This window comes from Phalacrocorax aristotelis, chromosome 3 (assembly GCF_949628215.1).
Source record: "Phalacrocorax aristotelis chromosome 3, bGulAri2.1, whole genome shotgun sequence".
In the NCBI taxonomy this organism is placed as follows: Eukaryota; Metazoa; Chordata; class Aves; order Suliformes; family Phalacrocoracidae; genus Phalacrocorax; species Phalacrocorax aristotelis.
Window position 1 is genome coordinate 35,540,959 of NC_134278.1, and position 21,466 is coordinate 35,562,424.

Consider the following 21,466-nt stretch of genomic DNA (forward strand, 5'->3'; position numbering starts at 1 on the left):
GCATCAGAAACCGTTTCAGCCTGTGCTGAACTTGACTTATAACAGCAGTCACACACACATACTCTTCAAACTCTGGGGCTTTTTTTCCCCATTATGTTTCTATTTGTAGGTTATGTATTTTCATCTGAGCTATTTCCCCACTTGGCCTTCCTGAACTGTATTTAGATGAAAGCTTTCAGAGCATCCAGATCCCTTCGATCTCATGCATTCATTTTTTGAATTCATCTTAACTTTCTCTCACTACTATCTTAAAGGAAGGTTTACAATTAAACGTGCTAGTTCCAACAAAGTTTATTCCAGCATAACACAATATGATTACTGCTTTGTAACGTCCCTGTGAGAAAGAGGATATTAGTTGAATAGTTCCTTATTATTATTTCTCATGGGAACTGTTTGATATTTCAGACTGCTGCCCACTTTTATTTGGACACATTGTCTCATTGTTGTCTATATATTATTATGGGAAAGCAGATACTTCAGGGATTTGCCAGTCATCTAATTGTTGAGTCTCAGATTTCTCCAGAGCTAACAGTGGTTGAATGCCAGCAGTATCCACCTGCTTAGCTTCTGACGATAACCAGGTCTTCTCTGTAGGTCTTTTTTACAAAGGAACTGAATATGGAAAATGTATTCTACAGCTTAGCTGAGGAAATAGATGACATTTCTCTCTTTTGTGTCAGGAGTATTTCTTTCAATGTTATTCCTTGTTTTTCTTCATTGTTTTAGTCTTGTTTTAAAATCCTCTCCAAATTAACTGATTGCCATCTGGTTTGCCAGAGTTTTGTATCGTGTCGTATAAAACACTTCCAATTCCAAACATACGTTTCACGGGTACAGATAAATTACCAGGGATTTCAACTTTGTCACCTTGATCCAGATTCAACAAAAACTTATGGTTTGATTGCTTTTGAGCTGCAGCGCCTAACCCAGCATCCAGAAGTAGAAATCAAAACTCATATGAGTTGGGTGCTGAGGCACCTTAACCAGTGTCTGTAAAGATATATTCTTAGGTTCTTGGAGACAGTCCTGTATCAAAAATGTCACAGCAGAATAATGTAAAGTGCTGAATCAATGTTAACTCATTCTGCTGTTTCAAATACACACACATACAAACGCAGTTAAGATCTTCCAACAATCTTTTTATATAAATCAGGTATTATTGTCTGCATCATTTTAATATTTATTCAAATAAGGTATAATTTGTCTTTCTACAGTCAGTGTAAATTGAGAATAATCACAGTACCATTCCATATTTACTCAAAGAGATGGCCTGTGTTGTCTGATCTAATCCAGAACAAATTTGTATTGTCGAGAGAACATGAAGCCATGGATTTAGACATTGATAGTGGTGTAGTCTGGGAAGACTCCTGCATCTAGCCCACAAGACACATTAAGTACTCGGAAAATCTCATTCCTTTTCCTTGGACAATACAGCTTGGATCTATCCTACTTTAAGAAATAAATTAGGATAGAAAGGAATCTTGACCAGTTTCTCCAGACCTACTCTATAGTCAGTAGAGTAAGAGAGGCGGAAGACAAATCACATCTCAGGAGGACTGAATCACCTTCTGGAGATACTCTCCTACCCCCCTAAATTGTAGAGAGATGACAAGGTGTATATATACCTTTAGCTCCTGTCATAGTTCAGCCCCAGTCAGCAACTAAACACCACACAGCTGCTCGCTCACGCCCCCATGAATCCAGTGATTTCAGGCCCTGAAGTCTGACCCAGGTCTGTCTCTTTCGAGTTCCCATATGCATAGCTCCTACTCTGGAAAATAATCACTTAAAATTGAAGAGTGTCCTTGTATTATTTTTTACAAAGTACCAACAATATTCCTCCCATAACTATTTACCTTTCATGTTTTCTATATATGCAGGGAAATAGATAATTGGGAAACTAAAAACATGCCAAAAATTCACTTGCAGGCAGGATTTATGTTAATGCTGTTGTAACATCATGTTGAGCTTACATGAAAATTTCTTCTAGTATTTATATACATACAGTACCTCTACAAACCACACTGATTTAACTTCCTTTGAAGACATATATATAATTTTGTAAGTCCTTGTATACTTAACTCACCTATTAAACTGGTGTTCTATTTATGGAATAATACAGCACATTCTCTAGCAATATGTGGTCATGTAAAATAAGACCCTATCACACAGACACAGGAGGGGATGGAGTAAGGTTGCTATGGGAACCTTAGCTCTAAATGGTCTGGCTTTTGTTGGCTTAAAATCTCAAACATTGTGTTGCATTAATTATGTTTTTGTTGAGGTTCTTTGCACTGAGTATGAAATTTGTTGGATTGCCATTTCGGTCTTACATGTATGCATGCAACATTTTTAAAAACAAAATTACATGTGTTAGCTAATACAAGATGAGAAGAACGTGTTTTATTACTAAACTGAATTAAGGCACTGAAGAAAATATACTCAAGAAATAGGGTCAAGATTTTCTTTTTATTCACCCAGTTAAATATCAGCTATCACTGTCTTCAGTTACTGAATATGGATCATGGATCCTAACAAACTAATATAGCAGAAGCAACAGTGGGAGGGAGCCACAACAAAAGGTAGGAATGGGGTGGCAATTGTGGGAGAAAAGGGTTGAAGAAATCTCTATTGGAAGCATCGGAGGGATTTTGGTACTGAGAGCGTAGGTGGAAAGAAGCTGAAAACAGAAACTGAATGAAAGGAAAGAGCCAGAGAGAAGTATTTTAGGGAAGACTGAAAGAAGGGAAGAACTTGAGCAATGACAGACAAGAAGTTGAAGGATTGCATTTAGTGCAGGAGTCACAGAGAGAAGTGAGGCAGAAGTGGATAAAGAGACTCTGAAAACAAGGTTGAGTCTGTCTGGGAAGGAGGAGAAGATGGTAGCTGACAGGTTGCTATTAAATAAACTGATGAGGACAGTAATAGAACTCAAAATACCCCCTCAAAATTATGAAAATATTGTTACTCAGATCCTATGAATTAGAAACCACAAAAACATTGTAACATAGTTTAATATAGATAACATATATAGTGTTCTAAGCCCTCTTCAAATCTGTTGTATGAAAGCAACAAAGTTTCATGCAATAAGAAAGGAAACTTTCTACAGCGTTGAATCTCGTCCCAATACATTTCAAGTGTCATTTGATGATTTTCCTCTTGGAAAACTACTTATGGGTAATGAATAAGATTTAATTTTCCTTTCTTTAAATTATATTATCTACTCCTAATAAGATTATATTTCATTTGCTGAATTTTCCATAGAACGATTCCAATCTTTATTCATCCTCATGGGTGGCAGAAAGTCTGGAATTTTTATGATGAAAACTGATACAGCACTTTAAAACTTTTCTATGCTGAAAAACAATACATTTAGTTTCTCTGCTACAAGGCAGCAACCAGGACAGACATTAATAATAGGTCAGCTCCACTTTAAATGTCCTCATATGGTAACCGCAATTTAAACAGTCTGCTAAAATTTCACATTGTTTTAGCAACCATAAATTCTCAAAGTACATATATCTTCAAACTGATGGAAAACTGATTAGTTTTCACATCTTTGTTTAAAAATAAAGGAAGCAGTGCTTATGATCTAGGTAACTTTAATAGAAATTTACAGAATTTAATATATTAAAGTAAGCAAATTTAATCACAAGTTACAGGGTTTTCTCATAATATTAAAGGGAACATTATCTTTCTTCTGAGCACTAAACAGTCTGAGTAATATGCTTACATACGTTCACAATATGCTTACAAACTGTTGTAGACCTCGTTCTCCCAGGAAAGACAAATTACTACCAAAGTGACTCTCAAGAATTTTTAGCAGAAAAAGCAGTGTAACATCAAAACCAGTCTAATCCACTCCTCTAAAAATCTGCAGGCCAATCACATACCGGTTATGCTTGTAGTACTTAACATCTCCTTAGCTTTTGACAAAATCAACAGTGATACTAGTGACATTTTTATTTGACATGAGTGTTATTATAGGGGCTCCAATGATTTCTGACAGGACTCAGAGTGGTTGTCTCCTAGCCTTTTGGCCTCCTACTTTTAACAGCTACATGGGACTACTTGAAGAACAAGGTGACCTGATGGTACCCATTAGGAATAATACGCCAGTGACAAACAGATCGATCTCATGCAGCTAATGATAAGGATGATACACACCTGGAATGAATCAAAGACAGATACGTAATGACTGACACTGTCATTTATCAAAGAGCATAAAGACTTGGAGAATCTTTAAATATAAAACAAATGCTTGTAATAGGCCACTGTATAAACTGGGACAGCTTGTTAACAAATACTGCAGAACTCCCAGATCACTATGAGTTAGAACATCCCCTCCCACTGAGATGTCCTTATACAGTATAACTGTGAGCACACGAGACAACTGTCATTTCTTTAGCCTTCCCTGTCTCAGGGTTCACATTGCTTACACTAATCAAAGTTCTCTGCAGACTCTATCAGGGCCAAGGCTCTACTCGATGAGTATTTCTTACCTTTTATTTCATAGGGATTATAGAGGGGCTAGTTTGGTTATCAATACAATTCTGGAGAAAACTTCATCTTGCCTTGAGCCTTCCAAACACACATTCCACCATTTGGCAATTACTATACGTATAACTGAGTATTTCAGGTGCTGTTAGGCTATACCTCCATTAAAGAATGTAAATGACTTCTACAAAAACAGCAGTGGACACCCACATCCTTCTAACAGGGGAAGTAATGTCTCTGAATGAGATTCCTAATCTTGTGGAAAAGAGGAAAAAGACTGAGAACAGCAAAGAACTTTGGACTTCTACACAGATACGAAGGTCTTCTTACACACCTCAGGGACTTGTATCCCAGTCTCCTGAGAATCACTGGAGAACTCAGATATCACACTACACTTTTGTCCATCTTTATTGGAATAGTTGGCATGTAGGGTCAATAGGGAGAGAATGCAGGTTATACTGACTCTAGTAGGACAGTAGCAACACTCCCGTGTGACTTCTTAAAACTGAACCAGGAAACAGGCTGAAAAATGCCCTCTCAGTGTTTCACTGACAGTCTGAGAGAGGCACTTGATTCTACAGAGGTTTATCCTAGCTATAATTCTGCTATTATTTTCACTGCCAGACCATGAGTGTTGTGAATACCTAACAGGTGGTAAGGTAAAGGACAGGATTAGAGCTCAAAGTGATCTGGATAAATTAAAAGAAATTATCTAAAACCAGCAAGATGATATGCAATGAAGACAAGTGGAGTATCATACATTTTAGAAGGAAAAATCAAATGAGCTAATCCAAAAAGAGATATAGCTGGCTAGGGAGCAACACTACAGAAAAGGACCTGGAATTTATATTGGATTACAAATTGACCATGACGTAACTGTGATTTGGTTGAAAAATATTTTAGGATATATTAAAGGGAGTTGCAGTATGTCAGAAGCAGAAGACAGTCATTCTGCTATATTCAGCTTTGAAGAGACATTGCATCCTGCTTTGAATGCCCCACTTCAAAATAGACAAGTTACCGACTCCAGAGGGATTAAAAATAATAAATGAAGGAAGACTGAAGGAACTGTAGAAAAGACTGCAAAACACAACAGCAATCTCCCAGTACAGAAAAGTTACTCGAAAGAGGATAGGGAACTCTAATTGAGGTAGAAGAAGAAACTTAATTGTAGAGAAGATTATTTAGGTTAATACTGAAAAAAACCCCACCTTTCTAATATACTATCTGCAGAGACCAAAGATCAGTCTTAAACTGAGATTTTTATGGGCATGTGCCAGTGACATTTTAAGTCTTTAGAATTTAACTCTGTGCAGAACGGCAAATGAAATGATCCCTTTACATCTTTCAAATCCTATATTGTGTGGATTCTGTCCTTTGCGGTAGTTATTCCTACATATGCTTTTACTGGTTCCACTTCACAGATGAGACTGTGTACGCTACTGTGCTTAACCACTAAAATACACAGACAGAAGCACATACATCGTCATAGTCCAGATCTCTAATCTCCTTTGTACATTGAGAAGGTGGTTTCAGAAGTCCTTCTGATTGGAAGAAGACTTTGTAAGAAACAAGCTGAGTGTCTTAGCCAGCAGCATGAACAGTAGAGGAGTAAGTCATGCATACCGACTATAGGTAGGATATAGTGATTTTTTGCCTCTGCTTTCATTATGTTTATGATTTCATTATGATTATGACACAACCCCTTGTACACAACCCTGACTTTTTACTTTGCTTTAGTATGTGTTTTTGCTTTTATGTGTTGTATGCTTTAGACAAATAGACATCTAATGAAACACGCAGGGGAAAGGTGATCCTCCTGTAAGATGCGTGACCCTATTGAAACAATTTCAGTTAGATATTTTCTGTTTATTATATGTGTTAGTTTAAATTAGAAATCTCTGCTAACACAAAGATCTTGAGGCTAATGATTATTGACAAAGTATCTCCAAGGAATCCAGCTACAAAACAGAGTTTCTTTTTCTGATGGGCGTGAGAGACCATTATAAAGAAAGACCACCTGCAAGTTCTGTTTTGTTAGCCGGCACTTAAGAAGACATATTTCTTTCCAAGTATGATTGCAAGAGTGACGTCTGTGTAACTTCATACAAGAAAAGTTCAATATATATTAAATGTGTTTACAATGTTTTAGAAGTTGACTTATGCATATTTCCCACTGATTTGAAAAGAAAGAGATTAGAGGCAGGGTCTGACCCTCTGCATATATGCATAGTATGTTTTGTATGCTGGATATTTTTGGACACCTGACATGCAACAGTAACGGGAACAGTCTGAGTCCTGCTGTGCTTTTATTTTGTTTTTATTGTAGTAAAAATTTCTATTATTTATTTTCCTGATTACATAATCTTTAATATTTCATGCTGTAGGTGCATTCATTATATGCTTTTAGTATTAGATGAAAGACTATTGTAATTATGCCATACTATTTATGTTGACAAATGCAACATTTTATATTTTTCCTCCTTTAAATCAGTTAGAAAGTCTGCTCTTCTTAGTAAAATGATGAAAGAGTTATGCTGAAAGACAAAGAAATTTACACTGTTGCCTAATCATAAAGCTTGGATTGCAATCAATCATGGAATCATTTAGGTTGGAAAGGGCCTTTAAGATCATCAAGTCCAACTGTTAACCTAGCACTGCCAGGTCCACCACTAAACCATGTCCCTAAGCACCACATCTACACGTCTTTCAAATACCTCCAGGTATGGTGACTCAACCACTTCCCTGGGCAGCCTGGTCCAATGCTTGACAACCCTTTTGGAGAAGACATTTTTCCTAATATCCAATCTAAACCTCTCCTGGTACAACTGGAAGCTGTTTCCCCTTGTCCTATCACTTGTTACTTGGGAGAAAAGACCAACACCCACCTCGCTACAACCTCCTTTCAGGTAGTTGTAGAGAGCAATAAGGTCTCCCCTCAGCCTCCTTTTCTCCAGGCTAAACAACCCCAGTTCCCTCAGCTGCATAAGACTTGTGGTCTAGACCCTTAACCAGCTTCATTGCCCTTCTCTGGACACATATTATTTGGAAATAAATGTATTTCATCAGCCGGTATGCAAAAACATATTTCCATTAGAGTATTACCATAAAAATATTACAGAAAAGGAAAGTTTATTTCAGATTAACAACAGAGTTGCTCCAGGAAACTTACCGCAAATATGTTCAAGTGTGTAAAAATATACTGAAATTTCTTTTATACAGACATTTTGATATACACTGGGAAGTATATTCTAAATATCCAGATTTGATGTATTCTCTTGAGCGTTTTATGTGCTCCCCTTTCAACACTTACAAAACTACTATCAAGTTTTGCTTTTCTTTAGCTAAAGATCAAACTTTGCCTCAAAATGTTGCAAAATAATCACCCAATGTATATTATTAAGGAATAAGAAAAAATATAAAAGATTATGCCAAATTTTTCAGATGGAATATTTAATATTTAATTTATAACTAGTAATTTCTTCTTCAGTGTGATTCCATGCATACATTTTAAATAATTCACTCTTATAAAGTTTTACTTTTTCTCACAATCATAATTTTTCTATTTAGAAGAAGCCACTGATGTAGTGGTTCTGGGCGGTGCACCAAATTCTGCTATTTCTTTCTTCTAGAAAAAAATGGCCTTACAGATGTAGCGCAGACCCTGCAAAAAGAAATGTTTATTTCCAAAAGCAATATCAAATGCTGTGTAACAGCTAACAATGCTGACACTTCTCTCAATCACTCTTTTATCTCTTTAAATCTCATTTGATGCTTAATGAGTCATAATCTTTTTAGCCCAACACAGTCAGTTGCTTGATCTCACTGTCCAACAAGAGAACTTGCAGATTTAAAGTAAAACCATTTCTCTTTGAATGCTTATTATGCAGTAATGACTAAGATAGTGCAGCAGATATTTAAGTGACAGCCACAGCAATGAAGAATGGGATTTTTATTTTCAAAATGTTTATGACAGCAGCAGGAAATCTAATAGATATTTATTACAGTTATTCTCCAACAACACAATATCACATTTTGAGGTAGGCTGATCAGATTTTAAAAGCAGGTCTCCTTCAAGGAAGGAATTAAGGAAACATTTTAGATGAAGTCCCGATGATCTTAAGCAGTCTGTAGTTATTTACTACCTACTTGACAAGCTATCTTTGATGCCAAAATTTACCAAAAAACTTCTCCACATCCTGATATATCGTAGCACATAGATGAATGGTACTCATCTATTTGGGAACATTTCTGAAGAGTTAACTACAGTATGTGAGCTCTCCTGGAACTTTTATCAGGTAAAAAAACCCTAAAATTAAAGCACTATCTTTAATAGCAAGAACAAGATATAGCAAGCACAAGAAATAAATCTGATTTTGCTTTAAAAATGCAGAGAAAAAAACAGGCATCAGGTCATGAGGACAGCAAAAAAAACTGTGGGGTTTTTTTTTAACAAAGGACACATATTGTACATCATTAATACATTCAAGAAACAGTTCTAAGATCAACAGTTTAAAATCGTGAAAAATAATTCAGCCCATAACCATTATTTTCTGAAAGGTGGAACTGTTCAAAAGCATTGATTTATAGTCTGTAAAATGGGTTCATGGGTTGTAAATAACACAAAAATTATTCAAGGGGCCTATAAATTCCTTTAAATCTATATGCAATTTCTGTAGCAGTAAGGAAAATTAAGTAATATGTACACTACCAGAGCTACAGAAGCTGCAAAACTGCAACCCCAATTCCATTTTATTCCTTAAGTAAGGAAATAGTGTTTCTGTGGAGTAGCCACCCCCATTTGGCTAACAAGAAGTAATTGGAGACAGTCAGAAATACAAAGAAAAAAGATGTATTTTTTCCATCATTTCAATACTGAATCACCTAAGCCACATTCATTAATAACAATTTTTTCATTGTGGGAAGAGAAGGAAAAATTAGATTTCTAAGGTGAAACAAAAATTTTTGATCATCATTGCCTAATGATGTAACCAGCTTTTTGCTCTATGCAGTGCTGTGCTGGCAGAGCTGTGCACCTGCAAGCGTTTGTAAATTCAGGATCTTAGTTTGTGACCTGTGATTGTCAACTACCCGTAGCGGGACTAGTCAACTTCTAGCAGAGGAAATAATGATCTGATGCATTTCATCCCTGGGCTCTTACTCTGTGAACACAATTAACATTTTGGCTGAGAAGAGAAGGAAAACAGTAAATTCTGTATGATTTCCCCCAGCAGGAAGGGAAATGCTAATTTTCTTTCATTGACCACCCAGGTACTTATACATAGACAAAATCGTCTGGTTCTAAGTGAAGCTAAGAGGATGCTGAAAAGATTTTGTGAGACTTGAGTGCCATCAGCGTTGCATTCCCTTACAAATACTTCTCAAATGAAAAAAAAAACCCACACTCCAAGGCTGAGAATAGATTACTAATAAGAGCTTAATCAAAAACAAATGAACAAGAGATTTAACTACATATTAATATCTTGCCTCCTTCAAGAGCTTCAAAATAAATGAAAAAAAAAGAACGCTGCAATGAGGTATAATTTTGGAGCAGCTCTTTTCCATAAAAAAAGATCTTAAATTATCCATCAAAAAGTCTAAAATCAACCATGCGTAGAGATGAACACTGATAACTTCTTCCCTTATTTCTACTTTAAAAGGTATTTTAATTTACTGTGCCTCAGTTCACTAAAAATAAGACTATTAAGCTGTACTTGATGCCTTGACTTGATCAGCAAAACCACAATAGTCTATCAAACATTTATTCAAGTAACTCATAATCATAACTCATAATCCTTAGTTTTTAAAAAATTGTGAAGAATTTGGTAGACCTGAACCAGTCTGGTCTCAGTTGTCAATAGGAACTTGGTTTTGTGGGTTAATACTTCAACCTCCACAGTAAACCCTGACTACACAATGCTCTTCTGAGACAAAATAGGGTATTTTTTTGAAAATTAGGTTCTAAATTTCCTTTTTTCTGGTTGCATTTGTTTAGGTGTTAGTGTTAGGTTTCTATTAAACATATGGTCTTCTAGTTTCTGTGTTGTAGCTTGCACCAATTTTACCTAATTGTTTCCCATTAATTTTATTACTAATGAAACAACAATATTTTGTGATCCTTCTTTCAGAAAAAGTCTTTTTTTTCTGAAGAGATTTTGAAGATTGAGATATGTAGGTTTGCCAGCACTGTTCTAGCTTTTGGAATGCTTTCTAATTGCTTGTTAGCTCTGGCGGTGTGATGTAGCGTTTGGGGAGCAGCCTGACATCTCTTGTGTCGTCTTGCAGGCCAGCTCTGTCTGAGCTCTTCTTTGCTGCTTTTCACCTCTTGCTTGTGCAAAACTGTAAAATTAAAAAAACTGTAAAAGTATTTTTAAACATGTTGGCTTATGAATATGGTTGGTGTCAATACAGAAAAATCAGGAATGAAACTAACAAATTTAGAAGACTTAAAGGAAAACAAAAAAATGTCCTCTCCCTGATTTTTGATTTTCATATACACTAGGTACTGGAACTTACTGGAATTTAGGACTTTAGTCTACAAACTCTTAAGTTCAAGCATTGTTAGCTCATTTTTCAGGGATGGGTCATTTTCGAAACTGGGTACTTTAAGACATAAAGATTCCACAATTCTGCAGTACAAGTGGGGTCAGTTGAATTACAGATGAAGGAACCTGCCTAGGAAAGAGGTATCTAGTTTTCCCTATCTCTAGACTGCCAGAATTTACATTCCAGTTTTTAAAGGATGTGTGGCTTTGGTACGTGAGTGCTTGGGCTTCACCGGACAGCTTTTTAAAATGCAAAACCTTACATGCTAAACAAGAATTTTTTAAATTTTAAAAGTCAATTATACCCGAGGCCATGACTTGGCAATTTCTGTAGGGCTGGCTTGGTAGTGCTGTACGTTTTGCAGGATCCAAGTTTTGGGTTTAAACATGCCTCGATATGGCCAGAGAGGCTTTCATGATCAGTAAGAATGGGTAAGACCTTTGTGGCCTTTTGCCCACGCGTGAGCGAGGTGAGAGGGCGGCGGGCCCCGGCCCTCCGCGAGGGGCTCCCACACGCATGGAAGTTCATTCATTTCACGCAGCCGATCCACCTCACCTCCCAGAAGCTGCTGCCTCCGAGCCAACCGAGGCGGGAGCGCCCGCGGCACCGCCGGGCGCAGCCCTGCTGCGGCCATTTTATCCCGGTCCAGGGGCCGGAGCAGCTGGCGGCCCCGCTGTGGCCGTCGGGGCGGGCGAGTCGGGGATCTCGGCAGGGCAGCGCCGGCGAGGCCCTGCCGCGCCGTTCATGGAGGAGAGGGGCGGCAGCGCGGCGCCCACCGCTTCCTCGCCCTCCCCGTGGGTGCGGAGGCGCCTCCGGCGGAGTCCCGTCCAGGCCCGTCTCCCCCGCCGGGCGCCATCAGTGGCTGCTGGGCCAGGCCCGGCTGGCGACCGCTCGGGGGGCCGCCGGCGGCGGAGACGGTGAGGGAGGAGCGGGCGCGCTGCCACCGCTTCCTCCTGCACGGGGGCCGGAAGGCAGGGCGGCCCGGGCCCCGTGCGCGCCGAGCGGGGAGCAGAGAGGGCCGGGCCTCGGCGGCGGCGGCGGCGCCGCTGCGGGTCAGCCAGCCTTCCGCAGTGGGGGTGGGCGGCGGAGCGCGCAGGCCGGGGGAAGGGCCAGGCCCCGCCGCCTCGCTGGGCGATGGAGTGAGGGAGCCAGGCTCGGCAGAGGGAAGATGGCCGGTGGCGGCGGTGGCGGCTGCAGAGACAGCTTGTTTCTGGAAGGTGCGTGCATGGCTGAGAGGGGGGGATTGCGGCCCATGGACTGCGTTTCCCTTCTGGCAACCAGTAAGGGGCACGGTGCGGGCTGGGGAATGGGGGAGGCGGGCGTCTATGTGCATCTGGGGCGGGGGGGAAAGGGTCCCCTTTGGGGGACGACGACAATGAGAGGTGGCTTCGTGGTGGGGGAAGGGTGGGTGCCGCGAGGGGTGGTTTGTTTGGTGAAAAGAGACCTGCTTTTGAGGGAGGGGTTAGTGAGGGCGATTTGATTTCTTTTTCTTTATTTCCTTTTAATTTTCGGAGGCTTTGGAAGTGCAGTGTTTTCTTTGTAGGGGCAGAGCGCTGAGAGCAGCCCAGGCTTGGTGCGGCAGGGCCGGTTTTGCAGCGGGAGGAATCTTCTCTCGGAGGGGCGGTGGGCTGCTGGGCCACCGGGCAAGGTTAGAGCTAGGTGAGGAGGGGAAGCGAGGATTGCTGTGCTGCCGCCCCGCTGCATTTCCCTGCCTTTGGTCTGCTCCCAGGCCCTGGTCTAGCCTGTACCTTCCCCCCCCCCCCCCCAAATGAGTCTCGTCTGCTTCTAAAATGCTACTTTAAAGGTTTAGAACTGAGGTTAATTTTGGGAGGGGGATCATTCTTACGTCTGTGATGCGAAGATGATGATCTGTCAGCTGCAACTGAAAGAAACCTTTAGCGTTTATAAACCCTTGAGTCTTTTTTTTTTTTTTTTTGATGTGTGGGTTTGGTGGGTTTTTTTGTCACTGTTAAGCTCTTCATTGTAATGCAAAAAGTCTCCTGAAATTCGAATATCGAGCCTTTACAGTTTCACTGATTTTAAAAAAAATAATCTGTTATTGTGCTTACAGCAATTTTGCAAAACTGCATGGGCCTATAATCTGTTAAATTCTGCTGAAGTACTATGATGATAATGAAGAAAATATATGTCAATGAAATAAATTATTCCTCAAAGTAGAGTTTTTCAAGTCAGTGATAAGTTTAGCACTGGAGATTTTGTAGTACCTATATATTATACAGAATGGGCCTCTTGCAGATTTTTTCTTGCTGCAGGATGCTGGGTTTTGTTTTTTATTACTAGAGGTTCTGGAATAGAAGTACTATGTGAACAAAATAGTGCTTATTGTTTTGAATAATTAATCTGAAGTTCTGATGTTCAGAAGCTCTTTCTGGTTAATAATGGCTGTCATATTACCTCCCTTCTAGCTTTAAAGTGGTGGGTGAAATGCAGGCACCCCATTTTTTCCTGAACGCGCTCACAGAATATACTGACGTTTGCGCAGACAGCTAAAAGTGTCAGGGCAATGACTAGCCACTGTCTTCCTTGTGCACCTTGGCTACTTGCTGGTTGGACAGGTGGCTGAGAAAAGACAGGTTTCCTGTGCAACACCCGCACATTTCTTTACTTCTGAGATCTCTTTCCAACAACAGGACCAACGCAACACTGGACAGCATCCCCATTCAAAGCTTCAGTATTCCACTACTGGTGAACTGAGTTATCAGCTGGTTTTGTGCTTCCCTGTTATTTGGGGATATGTTAATTTTAGGACTGATGATGTGATAACCCCAGGAGTGTGCGGGTGTGCATGCATGTGTGAAGAAAATGTAGTGTGGATGGTGGTGACAAAAAATTTCTGAGGGTGGCCCCAGTCCAAATGGGATGATAGTACTGTAGCTGATCTACTAAGAGCTGGTAAACTTTGTACTGATTAGGAGCAAAGGAAAAATAAGGCTTTCAGATGTTATTTGAGAGGTTCTTATTAGGGATGTTGACTTTATAGGAGAAAGTAAAAGCATAGAATATATATATACACACACACACAGAGGGGTTTTGGCAATCTGTAATCTGGAAACATACAGCAGCACATTAGATCAACCTAGTGATGTTAGAACCACCATTATCCATAGGCTAGGCAAGCATGAGAGTGCCAGACTTGTTAACCAAGTAAAATGTGGACAAAAATGGGGGTAAAAGTGTATAGAGCAGGAAATACACCAACTTCTATTGCAAGATGATGATTAGTACATGAGCATAGGGTTATACCTATAACTAGTCTGAGTGTGGATATTTCAGGGACTCTGTTGAAGTCTGTGTAAGCAACAACCAAAAATTATTTACTTGCTGTTTTTGGAAGTGTTTACTGAAGGCTAGTAGGGAGGAGGGCAAGGACTCCTCTGTCCAACTCTGCCATTGATGTGCAAAACAAATGAATTATGTGCCAAATGGATGTTAGATCTATCACTGATTGAAGTCAGTCTAGTGAAAACTCTGCTGTTTAAATATGTACCTATGTATGTGTATATATATGTACACAGAAACTTCTGGTGCTGTCACGCTTATATTGACTGTCAGTCAGACAAGATAAACATAAGTTAAATGAAATTAATTGCTTTTAAATATGATAGTTGTTCAGAATTTTGGGTTTGATTCCTCATGTCCAGTAAGATACTACTTTTTCTCTCATCTAGTGTAACAGATGTTACGATGAAGAAATATGGCTGTCATTCTGCTGTTAAAGTGTTTCCTTTTAATATTTTTATTATTTTATTCTCCAATAAAAACAAAATGGTCTTTCTGAAAGGGTGTTCCTTGAGTGATTTATCTGTTGCCTTTCTGGTAATGCTGTTCTTGAACACGGTGATTCATATTAGTACACGCTTTTTGTCCAGTTTTGTGTATCTTAATGTGTCATCATTTTTTATGCTGTGTTGTATAGGCTGTTTTATGGAAAACGTGAAAAAAATCCCTAGAACTATAGTATTTGACTCTTTTTAAAGCTTCATTTGTTATCATTCTGGAGCAGCGCTGATAGTGGATAGGCATCACATACATTGATATACATGACCTGCATGTTTACTTGTCTTGAAATGTCAGGACTGTTAGAATTTGGAAGTGTGGAAAGTACTTAGTTTTTGTTAATTAGTTTGCAAGTGGAATTAGTAAAACACTCTCATTTTCTGAATTTACTTTCCTACAGTAAGGTTTCAAAGTGATGGCTGAATATGCAGAAATTCACACTAACAAAGTAGTTCTGTTGCATGGGAATTCTTTCCTGATTTAGAGGATGAGAAATTTAGTGATTAGAGATTTCCATCTGCAGGAATTCCTGTGTTTTTCAGTTGATAGTCACGCCTAAAATATAAAGCAATGATAGACAAATCTGTTTGGATTTAGAATAGGGGGTGCTTGGTGTGTAGGAGTAGAGGGAGTACTGTTATCATTACCCCTCCAGAAAAACTGTGGGAGCTCTTGTTATATTACGCTTCCTTGGTTATTACTGAGTTTGCAAGGAAATTGTAATTTCTTTTTTCCATCCTTAAATTTAAGTAGATAACACACAGTAGATAACAGGCAAACTTTGAAGGATTCTTAAATGCGCTTATTTTCCAGAAGAAAGGAGAAACATTTTATTCCTTCCTGTTTTCTTTTTTTCGGTCTCCTGGTGGTTACAGTAGTGATACTGAGAACCAATATTCAAGTTTCTTTTCAAGGACCTCTTTTTTTTTAAGGAATGTCGCCAGTCTCTGCCTACAGAGCTGCTGAGAAACTTCAGCGCAGTCATGACAGGAATTTGCTCAATTTTCATTCCATTTTCTTGGCTACAGGTTTTCTAATAACAATAGAGAAAACTATGTGGACTACCTATTACCAGCAGCAGAAGAAATATCACAGTTGTCTGCCTGAGGACTCTAGGAGACTGCTTTGTTTTTCATTCAGCTCACATGTAAAGAACTGTCTTCGCCAAAGCAAGAGTAATAGACTAATGTCATATTTTCTTAAAAGTAGCTGAGATTCTGGAGCGGACCATTTGTATATTAGTGTATAGGCATAGAGTTGCCATTTGAAGTGGTGGTCAGCCTTTCCTTCTTTCCCCCCCCCCCCCCCCCCCCTTCAGTCATACTGAGAAATCTCTGACAAGACTAATACAAATTAGGAGGGCAGAATGGAGTTTATTATATTCAGATAGAGCACTTGAAAATTTTCTACCTGCTATGACTCTTTATTTTACTCTTAATAGTGAGATTTAATTATTCATTTGTTGTAATTGTTTCTGAAGCAGTCTCCGATGCTTTGTTTATGAACTAGTGGAGATAAGTATTAGCTTGAAAATGAGGGAAAGGGATATTTCAGGTACCACTCACCTTCTTGAAATGTCTTTATCATAATCTGAACTGCTACTTTATGCTGTTGAATTCCTCTCTGGTTTGCATCAGTCCCATCAGTGTCTGGACATGCTCTGTTAGTTTCTTCTTGTTTTCCTGAGAGTAGTTTTCTATCTGAGTGGGAAATTTGTGACTCTTCCATGGCTTGCTTATGCCTCCCAGTCCTCTGACCCATTCAGAACTTCTTTCCAGTGCTGCATATGTGTCTTCTCAAACCTTTTTTCTTTCCAGTGATATTTTTCCACTGTCCTTTCCAGTGATTTTAAGGATAAGAAGCCTTCTCATTGACTTCAATGACATTATTTTCTAGGAATGAAACCCACTTGTTAAGAACAATTTCTCAGCAAAGTCAAATTGAAATTATCTTCTTATGGTCTTATTTTTTGTATGTGCCAATCTAACTGGGGTGATAGGTGGCATGTAATATTAAGAAAGACAGGCTGCTTCTTAAAGCATGTAGAAAGATACTAAAAATAAACCTTATTTATCTATTAATGCTCTATAAACATATGCTGTAATATGCTTGGTAGCACATTCTAAAATAATATCCTGTACCCAAGTCTTCTTCCACACCATCACCTTCTTTTTAATTCTGAGATATAGGATTCTAGGAGCCCAGGCTTGTCCTTGGTTTTCTGAGCTGGAAACCATCTGTGTGCAATTTTCTGGTTTTCGTTATGGGGGCTTTTATTATTTGATAGTTATTCCTAAGTAGCTGCTGCTATAATAATTTTGCACAAAGTGGGACGTAGAAGCTACAGGTGTAAGAGTAACTATTTTGTGTGGGATGCCTTGTCTGTTATTTTCTGGCACTTGGATTTGATAGGAAAGCACTACTTTTTCCTCAGAAAAAGTACAGAAAATCCCCAGGGTTTTAGTGGCAAAAAAAGAAAAAGGGAATGTTTGTAATGAGATCCTTACACTCTTCTTTATGTAAGTATAAATACAAAAGTAACAGTAATAACATAAATTAAAATCTCAAATGTAGCTTGATAGCAAGCATAAACCAACATTTTGCAAATGTCTTGCGTGCGCAGATACTTTCATGATAAGCCTATCTGGATATTTTAGTCCTTTCCTTCTTGTTTTATGTACAAGGATAAAACATAAGGGATTATTTATTGTAATGATTTCAACAACAACAACAAATCAGTCTTCCAGAAATAACAGTAATAAAAGCCAATGCATGGATTTCAGTGCAGTATCAGACTTCACCTTTTCTGTAGTTTTTTCGCTGTGTCTCTTAATTGAGAGACCTGAGGGGTGTCAAGGTGTTTTTGTATTATAGCAGGTCCTATAATGTGAGACTAATTACCAAACACATCACTTTTAAATATTTCTCCATAAGAATACGAGGGTTTTTTGAGTCATCTCATCATTTGGTCTCTTCCCACTAACAGCTATTAAACCCTTTTGTCTGCAAAAGAGTAGATATCTCACAGGTAAATAGCTAGAAATTTTGTGAAACTTGCCCACTTCCATAAAACAGAGAAGTCAAAATTAGTGTCCCTGAAGCAAAGGTTTCAATGTTGCCTCAGCATGGTTCTGTTTGCTTCTAACTGGTGTTAGCACATACACTGGCTGAGCAGTCAGGGCAGCTACAGGACTCGGTGCACAGGACAGTGTGTGCCTCCATCTGTGTTGCAGAAAGGAGTGGAAGAGCGTACAGGGTAGCTTAAGATAATGCAGGAGGCTGATAAAACAAGATAAATAAACATGGAGCTGTTGTGGTGGGGGAAGCTGTAGAGATAGAGCAAACAAATCCTTTTTGGGGAAAGAGGGAAAATTAATTCTTCTCAACCTGATTGTTCGAAAAGGCACTTCCATTTGGGGTGAGGGGGAGCATATTTGGAAAGTTCCTTTCTTTTGGCCCATGTTTTAGCACCTATTTGGTTTCAGTTTGGATGTATTTTTAAGGTAGGGATATTCTTACATAGGTTGAAACATGTCTGATTCTCTGTACTTGATTACTTATTGCTTAAAATTAAGAAAATTAAAGCACTAGTAAAAATACTACTATTCTTATTTGTCATATAGAATTAAACTTGGTTTTATCTTAAAAGTATGTGTTCTTAAATTTCCTCTTACGGTGTTCAGCAGCCTAGTATGTGTAATATTTTCAGGTGATGCTGATTTTCAAGCTGTGGTGAAGTCAGAGTTGGTGTCTGGTGTTGGTCAAGTCAGTTGCTTACGAGTGTTGGGTTCACAGAAGTAAATGGCACTTCTGTGGTGGGTGCTCAGCAGCTGATGTTGATGGATATTCTGACACAAAAAGGATTACCTGGCAATCTTTATTTCCCTGATACTTCACAAATATAAGATAAAAAATGTTTTTCATTCTGCTGGTGAGGCCATGAAATTTCATTTCCTTTAGGAAATGTGGAAAAGATAACCATGGGTTAAAATCAGATAGTGTATTTTTAATCATTAAATCACTGCCTAATTCAGTGACACATGCTTAGGTTGGAAGCCTCTTTTGAGAACTACTAACATGTTCTGAGTAGAGCTTCATAGTTCATTAGTGCATAGATACATTTGTGAGATGTCTTTCGAGTACATTCAATAGAATGTTGTAAAAGTACTGAAAACTTATATAATTTTCTTGTATGGTGTGGTTTCCCTGCACAGAACTGGGGATTGTGCCAAATGGAGTTCAGTCTCTGACTTAGAGCCTAGTATAAATCAGAATACAGAATGGCTAATGGTTATTTGGGTATTGTAGCTAACAGGAATGATTAAAAGCACATATCTTTTGAGAAGTTGGTTTGTTTTTATTTATGGTATAATGTCTGCTATGAGTTAAAGAAATAGCATTTTGGCAATGCTGCTGTTTGAATAATTTTTTCTAAGTAATACGTGGAATGAATTATGTTCTAATATGTATGTTCTAATATACAAGGATAGTTGGTTATTAAAAGGATTGTAGTAAATGCATGAGTACAGATGTCTTGTAGTTGATGTACACTAGCAATTTGCAGCATGGATATCAAATTTGAAAATAATTCTTTCAAAATAAACTGTCCAAAGAATAGTAAAATTATTAAGGTGCAATGCTGTTGTCTTGTATAGGGTAATGATAAATTGGGTGTACAAATTCCCTAAAGCAGTGAACTGTGATGTTGCTGCTTTTATCTTATCATGCTGCGACTCCATTTTGGATGTAAAGCTGCATGCCAGCTATTTATTGGTTCCCTTTGCAAGGCTTAAAATTATTAACTGATTTGGGCATATGGACTAACAGAACAATATTAACTGATTAGAGGGAGTTATGTGTTGCAGCTGCGCTGCTTTTAAGGCTCACTGCTGCAGGTGGGGAAGAGGGAGACGTCTGCTTCTCTTCCCCTTTTGCCCACCCCCATCCCCCCTCCAGCCTTGTGGTCTATCTCCTACTGTCCACTACCCCTGAGACATACCAGTTTATTGCCAAAGAGATTGAACTTGCTGTGTACTGTCTTGTCAGATTGGCGTTTTGCCAAACCTCTGTTGAATTTGCTCACTGAAGGGTGAGCAGGGGAGGCAGGACAATGGCTTGGATTGGGGAGAGTAGACAGACTGCATGTGAGATGAGTAGGACATTCCTCCTTTCATCTCTCTCTGGTGAGCTCTTAAGTCAGATTAAGGTTTAATACGTAACTTAAACTTTAGAATAAATACTTTTGTGTAACAGCAGCTTTATTCTGTCCAAAGAAATTAAATTATTTTAAATAACAGGTTAACTTCTGCACAGAACAAGTTTATGGTGAAGGCTGGAGACTGGAGGGAATAAATTAACAGGTTGTGGTTATTCTTCCCGGGCTGGTTAGCAGGCCTTTAAAAAGTTTTTGTTAATGGACAAGTGCTGTAAGTGCTGCATGAAGCAAGAAAGCATTTCTGAATGCATATCCTAATAATTCCTATGAAAGAATAATTTGGAGTGAAAGACATTGAATTTGGGATATCTTTCTCTGACTGAATTTCGAGTGATTATAAATAAAGAACAGTGATGATTCAGAAACTGTGCAAAGCCTTCCTGGGTTTTTGTTTGTTTTCAGACTATACAGGCTGTAGCTGTAGCAAAGTCTCCCTCTTTTTTTGTTTTGTTTTGTTTTGTTTTCATTGTTTTGGCTTTTTTTTTAATAAGACTTGCCACAAGGATATTTTAGGAATGATAAATATCAATAATATTTTGCTAGTGTGGTAAAACATAATACTATATGACATGATTAATATTATGTAATCTTAGACATTTATGTCTGTGAGAAACAGCTGCAAAAATATTTGTTGTTTTCATGAGAATGTTTTTATCCAGTGCCACACAGTTGTTTCACTTGTACTAAAATTCATTCCACTGATGCATTTTTATTGATGTTGTAGGGTATAATGTTGTGTTTGTTTGGCATATTCATTTTTATGGCTCATTTAGCAAAATATGAATATCCTGCTGATGACAGAATTTAATACGACAGTCTAACATAGATTATTCAAGAGCCCATTAGATGAGAATTTAAACTATGAGTATATGCTATGTTTCATATTTACAACTGCCTTTGTAATTTCTGAGGCTCACCTCTTAGAAACGCTTTCTGGAGACTATTGTAACTTTATTTCTACCAAGCCTTACTGTTCAAGAGGCAATTTAAGGATCCTTTACAATTGGGAACAAACTTTCAAAAGCCAACTTCTGGACTACTCTGGTCCAGTTTATTATGATTGCATACACCTGGCACAATGGAGCAGTAAACCTTTCACTGAGGTTACTAGTTCTGCCATAAAGCAAATATGTTGTAGCTGAGTCTTTACCTTATTAATACCAGAATAAAAAAATATCTGTCATTAATGTAGTAAAGAAGTTCTTTGTGATCTAGCAAAGCCGTTGTTAGATGGAAAAGGCACTGCTCCTTATTGGAAGAAAGACTTATCTGTGCTCTGTGATAGAAAGAACTGATAAATCAAGGTAAGTGTGAGTTTTATGTTTGGATGAAGGTGGCTGAAATTCATCTCCAGTTGCAGGCTGGTCTTTTAAGAGGTTGGATGTTTTGCCTTAGCTGTCTTTTGAGTGA

At 38.5% G+C, this 21,466-nt stretch overlaps 1 protein-coding gene and 1 long non-coding RNA gene across 11 annotated transcripts in view; one reads left to right on the forward strand and one right to left on the reverse strand.

Moving 5' to 3' along the window:
* SENP6 (SUMO specific peptidase 6) overlaps positions 1–21,466 on the forward strand; it is a 94,655-nt gene that overhangs the window by 711 nt on the left and 72,478 nt on the right. For 5 of the 10 annotated variants that reach the window (XM_075087108.1, XM_075087115.1, XM_075087109.1 and 2 more), the window contains exon 1: positions 10,824–12,323. The exons of 1 other annotated variant lie outside the window; for it this stretch is intronic. In XM_075087108.1, the coding sequence (XP_074943209.1) occupies positions 11,471–12,323 (853 nt within the window). In that variant the 5' untranslated portion in view covers positions 10,824–11,470. Of the gene's footprint in view, positions 1–10,823; positions 12,324–21,466 lie in introns of those variants that run through there. 4 more of the 10 variants (XM_075087110.1, XM_075087117.1, XM_075087111.1 and 1 more) reach the window with 1 other exon arrangement.
* LOC142054489 (uncharacterized) lies at positions 8,433–11,674 on the reverse strand. Its single transcript, XR_012659549.1, has 2 exons — positions 11,599–11,674; positions 8,433–10,853 (listed from the first exon to the last, which is right to left on the reverse strand). It is a non-coding gene; the product is annotated as an uncharacterized LOC142054489 (long non-coding RNA).